Raw genomic sequence first — 13,515 nt, forward strand, 5'->3', positions numbered from 1 at the left:
GCAGTACCTCCTGTCCAAGCCATGCAGGCTTGTGAGTGCTCTCCAGTGACTAACTGGAAAGGGGAGGCTTTTAAAAACAATCCAAGAAAAAGTCTTTTAGGGAGACCCTGGCACATTCCTCTTACTTCTGCCATATTTTAATGGACAGATATTCCTAAGATGGAAGAACTGGCCCATCTTTGGAAGGGGAGAAGGAGGGCGCCTCCCCCCGCCCCGCCAACCCGGGGCTGCATTTCATAAAGAGCGCGGGGGGGGGGGGGAGGTACTACTAACCTGGCAGAAAAACAACAAAAAAATCCCAAAGCAACCCCGGCACTAAGGAAAGGGGAGGAGGGTGCGTGTCTGGAGCAAGTTCAAGGCTTTTCCCGTCTTGCCTGATGTGACAACAAGGAAAGATTTGTTCGCTTTATTTATTTTTCAGTTTTTCAAGCTTTTTCCTTTCCCCCTTTTCTCCCTGCCAGCCACTCAGGTTTGGGTTTTCCATATGACTCACGATTCCTTTTGAAAGTGGAGTCGAATTCATAAAAGTGGTGTGTATGGGGGAGGGAAGGCTGGGAGCTCCAGGGAGTCTTCACTACCTCCACTGTCACTCGGCTCCCGGCACGAGTGGAGGTCGGGGGCGGGGGGATGCAGCCTGCGCCGGGGACGGCGGATACTATTAAAGCCCGGGCGGCCCGCGGCCGGGCCGGGTGACGGGCGGCGGGCGGCGGACACGGAGGGTTTGCGGCGGGCGGCGCTGCAGCAGGCTGAGCTCGGCCGCCGCCCGCGGGCGCGAGTGTGCAAGGCCGGCGTGCGGCCGCGGGGGGTGTGCGCGCGTGAGCCCGAGCGGGGCTCGCCCCTCGCTCCCCGGCCTCTCGGCCCCCTCTGCCCCCCACGGCCGCTCCTCGGGGCGGGGGAGGGAGAAAGTGAGAGTCGGTGTCATTGCCATCCATTGTCAGAAGGGGAGGAAACTGGAATCCAGCAGCAGCGAGCGGCAGCTGGGCGGCCACATCTGGGAATGCAAAGCCGACCTCCCCCTCCTCCGCCTCCTCCGCCGCCACCTCCTCTCTCACCCGGGATCACTTCCGAAACCACTTCGCCTTCAGCCCCTGCCTCGGCCAGAGGTTTCGTTTTTAACTGAATATTTACGAAAGCTGGAAGCGTGCGGAGGGGGTGGGGTGGGGTGGAAATAGTGGCTGCTTCTTTTCCAGGGATTTATTTCATGGGGATGTGTTCAAGGCAAGAGCGAATTCAGAAGGATATCGACGTCGTGATCCAGAAGTCCAGAGCCGAGAAGGACTGCCTGTTTGCAGGTGAGTTCTCGCCTTCGCCGCGCCTCGGACCCGAAGCCCGCTTCCCCCGTCCGCCCGCCGCCCCTTCCTGGCTCTCCGACCGCGGCGAGGGTAGGGGCAGTGGGGGTGTGGGTTGCACGTCCCCGTTCCGGGGTTCGTTTGGCAGCATCGGAGAGCTGGAGCCAAAAGGGGGAGGGGGCGCCAGCCTCCATCTCCCCACCCCCAGGTCTGTCAGTCCCCAGCTGTGGGGACAGAGCCTGTGTGACCCGAGCAGGGGATCCGGCCCCGTGCACGCCCGAGGCGCCCAGCCCGCCTCCCGGTTCCGGCGGCGGCGAGCGGGGCTGGCCGTGGCTGCACCGCCGGCTTTGCGCAGCGGGCTCAGCGGCGGTGGCCGGGAATGAAGCCGCTGCGTTGCGCTGCGCTCCCTGCTGCGCCCGGCGCCGAGGCCCCTCGGGGGCAGCGCCGGCCCGGCTCGGCCCCCGTTTGGCTCCCTCTGTCCCTCTCCAACTGGCGAAATAAAGGCCGGAAAGGTGAAAGGATCCCCGGGTTCCCGAGGCACCCAGCGACCCAGCCCGGGGGGTCGCCTTTCGTCCATTTTGCTCCCTGGAGAGAGGGATGGGATTTTGCTTTCGCAGGCTGAAGCCCAGCGGGGGCCGCTTCCGGCTGCCCGACTGGGAAATTCCCACTGTTGCCATGGCACCCGGCACTTGTTGCGGGGGGCGGCCTCACGGTGCACCCGCTGGGGGTGCGCAGCATCCCCTCGGGCGCAGCGGGGCGCGGGTACTTCGCTGCCCTCCCGCCCTCGCCGCCGCCCGGGCAGGCCTCCCCTAGGCTCGGGGAAATAGGAGTCTTGATCAGCATTGGGGTTAAAAGCCCACTCAAGGGATAGCTTTTAACTAGACTTTCCGTTTCAGATTTCAGATACTCAGACTCCACCTTTACTTTCACCTACGTTGGCGGCCCTAAAAGGTATTTATGTGTATAGAGTTGCTTCATTTCCTGTTCACACGCTTGTGTTTCCTTTGTTCTTCGCTTGTTCCCTGTTTGGGTATTTTGTTTGCTTGTTTGTTTAATTATGGTTGCTGTTCTCCAGACACATCGGAAACCTGATATCCCTTGGTTTTAAAGACTAGCAACGGGGGGAAATATGTTTGATTGAGGTGTTTGTAAAATCACTCTACAGGAAAAAAGCAGAACGCTCCGTGTTAAAATTGTTCTGCTACAATAGTAGATCGCTCTCGAGGCTGTCTGGGGTTGATACCGGCAAATGGGTTGCAAAGCGGAACTACTAGGTATGAAGCGAGAGATGCCTGAGACGTAAAATGTCACAGAATAGTTTGATCACAAGTGATGATTTTCCTGGTGAGTTGGGGCTGTTTCCATGTTTTCCTGAAGGTTGACAAACATATAGTCTGCCAATTCTTCATATAGGTTCTTTTATTTCCCTCCAAGGACTGGTATTTTGGTTTTCACATTTAGTTGTAGGAAGGAATTTGGAGTTCTGTGTAGCTGGAGTGGATGATTTCTTTCTTTTGAGGGAAGAATGAGTGATGCATATTTTAGTAGCAGACGGTCAACAATTTGAAACAAGCCCAAATCCATTTGTGTATTGAAGCAGAGATAAAATATACGTTCGTTTTATCTCTTCATTAATGCCGCCTTCATTTATGAAGTTAAGATTTTCTTCCTTTCAGCCCTTCAGGGACAAAAGTGGTTGAAAAAGAGCAATGGCCACATATGAGCACAGTCATCCTTGGGAGCCGTTTCAGCCCAGCCCTGCTATTAGGACTTGACATTCAATATCATTTGACCACATTCCAAAACATCTCTTAGCTAATGGGAACATTTATGGACATATAAATTGCAAAAGAAGCTCTCTTCTGTGAATACTTTTTAAAAAGCTTGGTGTGAACGTGAACCTTTACAACATTAAGGATCTCTGTTACATTCTGCATCTCAAAAAAGCTTTAATTAGCGTAATTATTAGATTTCCCACATATGGTATTCCTGAGCCCCAGGATTTGCATATTATTGATTAGCTGGTTGAAAATAGTGAATCACTCAACTTCCACCTATACTTTTTGGGAGAGAATACAATTACATTATCTTAATTTACAAGAGTACCGTCATCTTGTTAATTATGGAAAAATTAAATTAGAGGATATTTGATGAAATGAAAACTGCTCCCACACTTAATATCCAAAGGACCTTAGTACTATATGACTAATGTCCTCTTGGATGACTTTAACAGTTAAAATGTGCTGTGTAGCCCATTGAAAAGATTCCTACACGAGCAGGTGGCTCTGTCAGTTGACGAAAGTTTTGCTGTTCGTCTGGCAGGGCTGTGTGTGCAGGAATACCTGGAGTGGGCTTTCCAAATGACTGTAGTTCTGATCTTTTCTATAAGATATCTCAGTTCTTTTGGTTTCAAAAACCAAAAATTCATTTATCTGTAAAATGAGGGGTAAAGGCTTGCACTTAATCTCTTAAGATCTGTAAGGAACTGCAGTTAAGATTCTTTATCAGCAAATTATTGAACTGCTGTAGTGGTCGCACAGCTAGAGGTGGAACTGGTCTGAAGGCCTCCAGGCGTCAGGCCAGGGTGTTGGGACGAATAACTAACTCATCAAGATAACATTAGTGTTCACAATTGGAACAAATACCTTGGTTGCTCTTAAAGTAAATGTTTCCTTTTCTGTGTAATCCTGTTAAGGGATAGTGTTTGTCTTTTGCTCCAGACTTAAGTACCTGGGACTTGTATATCTAATGTGAAAGAGGCTGTAAAAAGAGAACACTGGTGAAATCGCCTGAGTGTTTTGTCTTCTCAGAAGCTTGTTCTGCTGCACACATAGGAAAAGTTGCTTCAGTATGAGACAAAAGATAATCCCCTCTGCCCTTGTTTTTTTCAGCACTAGAGGTTGAACCCAGGCCCTTTGCACTGGCTTAAATCCCCAGCCCCTGTTTAAAAAATTTTTTCATTTGGAGACAGTCTTGCTGAATTGTCCAGGCTGGACTCAGACTTTCAGTTCCTGCCTTAGCACCTAGAGTGCTGGGTTTACAGGTTTGAGAGCCACACCACGAGGGGACATCATTTTCCTGCAAATAAAAATATCTTCTTTTCTTTTGGTGGTCCCAGGATTGAAGCCAGGGCCTTCACACTGAGTTTCATTCCTGGCACACTCCCTCACCCCCCTTTAAAATTTGAGCTGGTAAATTGCTTGGGCTGGGCTTGAATTTGTGATCCACGCCACCACATCTGGCGAGATGTGAGAGTCTTATGAAGAGAAAGCACATGATTATCTTGAAGTGTATTTAACTAACATTTCATCTAAACCACTGAGAACATACTTTAAAAATAATTTTCAGTTGAAGTTGTAGATAAAGCGCAATACAGCATTTCCTCCCTCTATGAACTATACATTATTTTAAAGATAAAGGTTATCCTGGCATAGTAGCAGATGCCTGTAATCCTAGCACTCGGGAGGCTGAGTCAGGAGGATCGCCTTGCGTTTGAGGCCAGGCTGAGCTACATAGTGAGACCCTGTCTCAAAACAAAACAAACAAAAGAAAAAAGATAAAGGTCGAGCTTTCATATGACTTTTCTTTTTTTTCATATTACTTTTCAAAAAGAGAAATACCAAAACATTCTATGTTTTAAATTTTGTGCTTCTCTGGATAAAAATCATTGCCAAGAGGCCACTGTGTCAGAGCTGGCCGGTGGCGACAAGGCCTTTTATTTGGTGGCCCATAGAGGAGCAGAGTGCCTGTGAGCATCTGCTGTTGTGCCTCGGTGGGCTTCAGGTGAAGAGTGGGGCTCAGAAGCGGTCAGCGGCAAGACTGCCATCGTCTGAGTGCTAAGGTTCTCGGAACTCTTGTCATCCCCACTTTCAGGAGTGGAAAGTTAAGCGCAGGGAAAGTGAAGCTCGGAGGTTTCTGATGCAGGGTCAGTTTCCTCAGCGACACGGTTAAGCTGAGCTGTGCGCCCCGCTGTGCACGTGCCTCAGACCTTCGCTCCTTCCTGGTCAGAAGGTCCCGAGCCTTTTGAAACATGGACACCCTTAACATCCAAGAAATGACAGATGCTTAGTGGAGTTATTGTTATTTTTTGCCAGTGCTGATACCCAACCCAGGGCCGCATGCGAACTAGGCAAGCCGTCTACTACTGAGCTATCCCTGGTCTTAAGAGTTGTGATTTTAATGTCTGTTGATTGAAATAGAACTGTGAGCTTTAAAAAATACATGAGTGAGTGTATGCATGCCTGTCATCCCAACACTCTCGAGGCTGAAGCAGGGATAGCCTGGGCTACATAGTGAGACTGTATCTCAACCAGACAAAGCAAAATCAACAAAAAATTATTGATTGTAAAAAAAATCAGAGAAAGGAGCTGGCAAAAATAAGAAAATAAAGCCTCATATAGTTCCTGTCTTCTATTAACATATTGCAGTTTATACTTTAACATTTTTTTGCAGTACTGGAGATTGAACCTAGGGCCTTCCCACTTAGCTGCATCCCCACTCCTTTTTATTTTTTCTTTTGAGACAGGGTCTCGGCCGCATGAGTTCCTAAGTTGCTCAGGCTGGGCTAGAACTCAAGATCCTCCTGGCATAGCCTCTAAGACTGCTGTGTGTACCACCTCGCCGGGCACTTTTGGACTGCTTAGAGTGTATATGTTTATATGTATGTATTCAAGGGCTGTAATATTCTTTCAAGACCTTACTTTTTTCACCCAAGAATAGAATTCTAATGCTTTTCTTTTTTTTTAAATTTAATTTAATTTAATTTAATTTTATTCTTTGGTACTGGGCATTGAACTTGGGTCCTTGCACTTGTGCAACAGGTGGTGAAGCCACTGAGCTAAATTCCTGGCCCTAATGCTTTTCTTTTAGAAGGCGTATGAGAATAAAGAGCTATTTATTAAATTGAGAGTTTCCCAATCAAGGAGTATGACTACATGATAAGAACTGTAATATTTCTGTTAGAAATTACTGTAACTGGATGTGGTGGTGCACACTTGTAATCCCAGCACTTGGGAGGCCGAAGCAGGAGGATTACTGCAAGTTTGAAGGTAGCCTGGGCTATATAGGGAGTTAAAGACCAGCCTGCACTACAAAGCTAGATTCAATTTCAAACAAACAAAAACAAACCAACAATAAAAGAAATTACTATAAAATTTGAAATGTAATGTTTGGCAGAATGTTTGGAATTTTGTGTCTGTGTACAGTCTGTATGAGTAGACGGTTTTCATGTGACTGTGGTAGATGGCATCTTTTGAAGTATCTCCTCTGTTCAGGTAAATGTTTTGGAGCATCTGATATGACACTAATAACTGTATTCCCAAATTTTTAAAAACATATGAGACCTCCTCCTTTTCTTGGGGACTTTGCACATGCTGCCTACATCCCCGCCCCATTCTACACCCTCCTCTCCATTCTCTCCCCTGTCCCCTTCTGAGTAGTTGCTCTCTGAAGTCTTGGCTAAATCACTCTCCTCTGAGACACCTTTCTTGCCTGCTCCATATGATTTTCCTCTGTATTTCTGAGACCATGCTGTCACAATGTACAGCTGCTTCTCCACATGCGACAGGGTTAGGTTCCCGGGAAGCCCATCAGTTGAAAATATGGTAGGTTGGCTACAACTAACCTACGGAACATAGCTTGCAATGCGGTGCCCTGTATTGGTTTCACTTTGTGATCACTTGGTTGACTGGAAGCTGCCCAGACTTGTAAAAGAATATCAAGCAGCAGGCATATCATTAGCCTGGGAAAAAGGTCAAACTTCAGAACTCCAGGTACAGTTTCTACTGAATACGTATTGCTTTGCATCATTGTAAAGTGGAAAAATCCTTAAGTGGACACTTCCTATTTCCGGGACTGTTTGTATTCTATTACCTGCTTACATCTGTCTCCCCGGGATCCTTTGAGACACGAACTCCATCCCTAACCCTTCATCTAGTGCAGTAGTTTTTCTCAGTAAATAGATGTTGAATGAATTAGGGAATGAATGCTGAAAGATCTGGCAGATGAGAAGGGATTTCCTAACCTGAGTGACCAAGTATGGAACTAGTGGGACGCTTGGAAGAGCCTCAGCCTGGTGGTGTGGTGTACAGTGGAATTTCATAGGAACCCAAGTGACAGAAGTTGCCTAGCCAAGTTATAAGTCCTATTCTTTATGTGCAAATGCTTTCAGAGAACAGGTAGATAATGCAGTTTAAGATAATAATTCACATCTGTAATGTCAACACTCTGGGAAGCAGAGGCAGGAGGATGGAAAGTTTGAGCCCAGCCTGGGCAACTTAGTGACCTACTGAGACCTAGTCTCAAAATAAATAATAAAAAAAAAAGAGCTGAGAATGTAACCCCTTGGGAAGGCAGCGGGTTCAATTCCTAGTACTGTGTGCACATGTACATGCATGCACACACACACGCACACACACACAGATAACAGGGAATTATGAAATCTGGTACACTGGAGACTTTGAACTCTGAAGTAATTCAGTTAGAAATTTAAAAGTACAGCACTGTGATCAAGCAGACTTTCTAGGGTCCACCTGGGCACCCAGTGTGTTAATTCTGTATACATGGAATGCCATGGAGAGAGGCAATCTATTTCACTGCTAAAGGGCATTTGTCTCCTTTGACTTCTTCAGAAAGAATTCTGTTGTACACAGAGGGTGAAAGAAACAATCACATCGTGTTAAAGATATATCAGTTTTCATTATGAAAGAAGTGCCAAGGGGCCAGTCTAGAAATTCTGGAGTATGCAGTTATTTTGAAACTATCAAGTGCTCCTGAAGGTGTCAGAATAAGAGTGACTTTTTTATATTTTTAAAATAAAAAATTAGCACCTTTCTCTTGGCAGTGAGGACTTACCATAATTTTATGTGCATCAGTTATTCAAAATACTGACTTTGAAAAGTGTCTTCTTTGGACCCTGGAAAGCTCTCTCAGAAACTGGGGTGGTGAGGGGAAGGGAGGAGGAAAGAAGCGGAATGAGTGAGAATGCAGGTTTTTAATCTCTCTTTTTAAATTATACCTGCTCTTTTTCTGTTCTGTGTAAAAGTTTTTTTTGAAAGGATTTTATTGTTGAATGAGGTTTAAAGCCTCTGACCTGAAGTAATCACCAGCTTAACATAGGTATAACTGTATTGCAACTTATATATTTAAAATATTTCAACTTCATTTATTTCATGGATTCATGTACTAACTAATGATATATATATATATATATATATGTTTTTTTGATACCGGGGATCGAACTCAGGTCCTTGCACTTGCGCGGCAGGTGGCGAAACCACTGAGCTAAATCCCCGGCCATAACTAGTGATATTTATTGAGCCTAGTTTAATTTACTCCTTCTCCTCCTTTTCTCATCCCTTCATTTGCAACAAATGGGCATTTTGTCAGCTAATTTAATCAGCTAATTTGTTAGCTAATTTTATAGCTAAAGAAACTGAGGCTAGGGTAATTTCAGTAACGTAGAGTTAGCAAAAGACAGAGTAGGGATGTATCTGCGGATAAGTCAGTGTTTATAGACTGTTAGGGGCATTGGTTGACTTGGCTTGACTAGAACAGTCGGGAGTGTGTGGGGTGGGGAGGGCTTGCTAAAGGGTGTTTGCCAGGGGCAGTACTGAAAATCTACTGCTTGGAAGGCAAGTGTCTTAGCCCAAAGTTAAGCAGAATAGTTGGAAAATTATGTATGTTGGCTGTGCAGTCTTTATGCAAATATTTGGCTAATCCATTTAAATTCCCTATCATTATTCTCTGCAGCATTTAAAAAATCATCTAAGTGAAATTTCATCAATCCTAAAAATATTTTGTAATTCTCTGCCCAGATTTGCTTTTGCTTGCTTTGTGTCTTAGTAGTTAGATTTTACTGTAGGATAGTTGACACTGATTTAGTCAATTTTATTTTGTTCCAGTTATGGACCAGGAATCCTTTTTACATTCTCTGATTTCTGAAATGCTATCTTCCATGTACCTCAGGGAAGGCTAGTAAGCGATGTATTTTATTTTTATTTTTATTTTTAAATTAAATTAAATTTTATTCCATTCCCCCCTCAAGCCCCTCCTTCCCCTCCCTATGTACGAAAGCTTTGTTTCCAAGAATTTTTTTGGTACACAGGGATCGAACTCAGGACCTTGAGCTTGCGAGGCAGGCTCAGTGCCACTGAGCTAAATCCCTGGCCCCCAAGAATTTGTATTAATAAGACTTGTTACTTCCATTTTATCTTTGTGATATATGTTAGGCTTTCTTTTCCAGTTGTCTCACTTAAATGATAGACAACACCGCCTAGATATTTGTCATCTTCACCTGCAGCTGCCACATCAAAACACACCTTCATCTCTGCCTAAAGAAGCCTCTCTTTTCAGCCTTTCCTGTCATACCCTATTTAAGCCTGGTATGGGGATGATAGTCTCAGGTCTCACATATCACACCCTCCTCTGCTCTCCTGAAGTCCTGCTGACCACTACTTTGACCTCATTGTTGGCCTTGTTACCCCTGCCCATGTCATATTCAATCCATGTCCTGTTGGCTTTGACTTAGATCAGTGCCTTGAACCCAGTGTCATTTAAAGTTCTTGATTATTAGCTTCTGACCCATCCAGGTCATTCATACCTGAACTCTTTAACCATGCATTTAGTCATTTGTGTACCTGTTTAGAAGCTTTTAGATGGGACCATAGTTTTCTCCCTATCAGCCTTAAACTCGAGTTTTTGGCTTTTGAGAATAACCTCCTCTGTCCATTCATGTGTGTTTCTCAGGCTTCTAAGTATTAGCTTTGCTTGTTGACCTCTCCTTCTCTCCACTCAACAGCAGCTGGATTAATTTAGCATACAGCTGTTCAAGGCTTATTGATTTATAACATCTGTATTGCATGCTGTGGCTGGTTTGGATGTCAAGATTGTGGTCCTTATTACCGCAGAGACCAGCAGTTTTATTTTTCCCTTGCCCACAAATAGCTGCTCTGTTCATTAGAATGGGTCCATATTTATGCATAGGAGGAGAGAGTGTGAGCATATGAGTAGAATAGAATGAGAATGAGAGAAGTGAAATCTGAGGCCAGGAAGAGAATACAAATAGATTATCCCCTTCCATTACAGAGTCACAACAACAGCAACAACAATAAAAATCTTGACTGTGGTACATTTGCATATCAGTAATAGCCAGTTTGTGGTTGAGGCCTTCTTCTCAGTAAGTGGAGCATGACTGATCGGTCAGTGTTGAATTTAAAGGGGGACAGCTATTGAAACCTTGCCACTCAGGTCGCTTTTCCCTGTGCAGGAATTAGCAGAGAGCCAGCTGCTAGTTGAGTTCAGTCAAGGTACATTTCTGAACGTTTGAAAATGAACACTGAAAAGATGGATTTGTTAACCAAATCCGAAGTGCTATAGTTATTTGTTATTTTCATCACTCGTTGTTTAAAAAAGAAGAACAGGTTTTTATGATCCAAGAATCACTTATGAAATATTTGCTGTATTTAAAATATTGAACTGAGGAAGACAGTAATATGTTAGCCTTTGTCATCTATCTGTGAAGAGAAAAACACAGCCAGAAATGGAAAACAAAAAAATGTTATACACTAGGCTTTATAGGAGTCATTATAAGTCAAATTAAAAAAAAATTGGTCACATAAGTCAGTTGTGGCGGTGCACACCTATAACCCAGCACTGGGGACGTGGCGGGCTGGGGCAGGAGGATCAGGGTTCCAGGCCAGCCTGGATTTGTCTAGAGACTAGCTTAGTTTCTATCAGAACCAGTGTCTGGAATATATTAACTATTTTCTAATATTTCTAAAATGACTGAGTATTATTATTCCCTGCATTGTGTGACAGTATTTCCCAAATTATTTAATTACATGTTAAGGTTATGGCCAAATATGTTGGAAAAATGTTTAGTTAAACTATTAAACAGTTTTAATGGTTGGTTTTTAAAAAGCCTTTTATATAATAGTGTTCATTATGCATATCCAAGAGGTGAATGAAGTATTCAGGGTTTTTCAGACTTACTTGATTACAGATCTGGAACATCTTAAGAGGGTTGCTTTTTGGAGAACACTTTGGCAAACTCTGAGTTTTATTCATTAAAAAATTTTTTTGGGGTAAACAGCAGTGTGATGGAAATGGAAATTACTGATTCTTAGTGAGCCCTGAAGAATTTATTGTCAAAACAAAAAAAAAGAATTTATTTTCAATACTTTTTATAGAAGTTGCTTTATGACAAGGAAAGCTTTGGTTAAAAGGCATTTGGCATTTTGTGTGACTGACTTCTCTCTGAGGATTTATTTCTTTGGTTCTCTCCTCAGTTGTGCTGAATCCATTTATGATAAGGGCTCTCAGCCATTCTTACTCATCAAAGCCCTGAAGTTAGCCCAGCCCTCTTTGCTGCATGATTAGAAGTCAGACTCATGAGGAAGTGCTAGAGATAGATAATGATGCCGTGCAGCACAAGTGCTCATTATGTCCTCTTAAATTCTGTCACTTTGCCTGCAGTCCAGCTAAGGGAGCAATCTGTGATGGAGTACACTTTGGAGAAGTTCATGGTAAGGGGAATCTGGAGTTTGTCTAAATATTTCATTTCTTTGATAAATCACATTTAAAGAAAAATCAATGAGGGTTTCTATTTGGTAAAATCATTTTCCCCAGGTGACCAAATGAGAAATTTAGTGAAGGATGTAGAGGCATTTCTCAGACTTTCTCAGGAGTAGGAGGCAGACTCCTCTTTTTGGAAAGTAGTGTCAGCCACTAAACTTTAGGAAGCCACAGGGCACTTCTTGGTAACGTGATGGAGAAGAGGGACTCTTGTGGACACAGGGCGATACAGGCGATTTGAATGCTTCCCGCAGAAGGCAGATGGATTATTGTATGAATATGCTGCAGAGCTGTGATTCCGGGAAACCTTGGCACCTTATAGTTACCAAGAACCTAATAAATTCTGGGTTTCTTACTTGATAGACAGTGTACAAAATATTAACTGAATGAATTCTTTGTTGTGATAACACATTGGTCAGTATACACGTATCCATGTCATTAATCTTAAAAGCAGAAGCTTAGATATTGACCAGGGGACCTACACTGAATGCTGAAATCTGTCAGATGAATAAGAGCTGGTGCAGTCATCATTTCTCATTAAAATGCACCACAGTTAGATATGCAGCAAAAAAAAGTCTTCCAGCTGAAAAGCGGTTATTACTTTATTATGATAACAGAATTTGAAATGACTTCTATAGTGAACAGTCAGATTTATTTTTAGTTGACTAACACAAAAGTTTTGATAATTCACTGTAAGCCAAATTTTGTAATGGAGCAGTCCGTCCTTCTGGGGAAATAAGCCCAGGAGGGTGATTTCCCTGAGTACTGATTAGCTGCTTTCAGTGAGATTGCTATTCTGTGTGAACTTGGGTCTAAACTGTTGAAGCTTGGGGCAAGAAAAAATTTAAACTCAACTTTTGAACTCATACTAGTTTGACTTAAAATGAACTTCTTGTTTTGACTTTCCATTCATTAATTTTGAATTTCTAATATCCCCAGTTCTTGAAGTCTAAGGTGTTACAACATCCTTTACAGCTGTAGGCATTTGGCAAGGAAAAATCTAGTTAGGGCAGTTGTTTCCTGTTTGTTTATTTTTTAGAGTAGAGAAATGATATTTTCAGCCTCTGGGGTGCATTCTTGGAAATGTTACATTAAATGTATTTTTAAAATCTATGCCCAAGATCCTTTCAACTTCTAAAGAAGGATTCTGATCTACAGAAACTATTTTTTTTTTTTTTTTACTTTTTCCAAGCCTATAGATTTGAACCAGATAAATGTAAAGTTAGCTTTTTTCATTAAGTAGAACTGTAGCCTTGGCATAAAACTAAAATTGATAAATTTTTTTTTTTTTTTTGGTACCAGGAACTGGACTTAGGACCTTGTGCTTGCCAGACAGGCGCGGTGCCACTGAGCTAAATTCCCGGCCCTAAAATTGATAACTTATGCTTTTAGTATGTAGCTTATTATGTTGAAGTAAATGATAATTTTATGTTGATAGAAATCTACCATCAGTTTTATTTACGCATAGATTATAAAATTAAGCAATAAGTATACAGTGCTACAAGAAATATTAATAACTACTACAAAGTATGTGACTATTCTTTCTTTTTCTTTTCTTCCTCCTTCCCTCCTTCCCTCCCTCCCTCCTTCCCTTCCTTTTTCCTGCAGTTTTGGGGATCAAAGCCATCACTTTGCATGTGCTAAGCAAACACTT

The 13,515-nt window shown here is 43.4% G+C and overlaps 1 protein-coding gene across 6 annotated transcripts in view; it reads left to right on the plus strand.

The window, feature by feature from the left end:
• The first annotated feature begins 783 nt into the window (after positions 1–783).
• Positions 784–13,515, plus strand: part of Parp8 (poly(ADP-ribose) polymerase family member 8) — a 183,372-nt gene continuing 170,640 nt past the window's right edge. For 5 of the 6 annotated variants that reach the window (XM_021261437.2, XM_021261440.2, XM_021261439.2 and 2 more), the window contains exons 1-3: positions 790–1,103; positions 1,191–1,292; positions 2,186–2,240. In XM_021261437.2, the coding sequence (XP_021117096.1) occupies positions 998–1,103; positions 1,191–1,292; positions 2,186–2,240 (263 nt within the window). In that variant the 5' untranslated portion in view covers positions 790–997. Of the gene's footprint in view, positions 1,104–1,190; positions 1,293–2,185; positions 2,241–13,515 lie in introns of all 6 variants that reach the window. The other variant, XM_004848543.3, reaches the window with a different exon arrangement.

This window comes from Heterocephalus glaber, unplaced genomic scaffold (genome assembly GCF_053883595.1).
Source record: "Heterocephalus glaber isolate CG9 unplaced genomic scaffold, H.glaber_assembly_v1.0 deba00001538, whole genome shotgun sequence".
NCBI classification, from domain to species: domain Eukaryota; kingdom Metazoa; phylum Chordata; class Mammalia; order Rodentia; family Bathyergidae; genus Heterocephalus; species Heterocephalus glaber.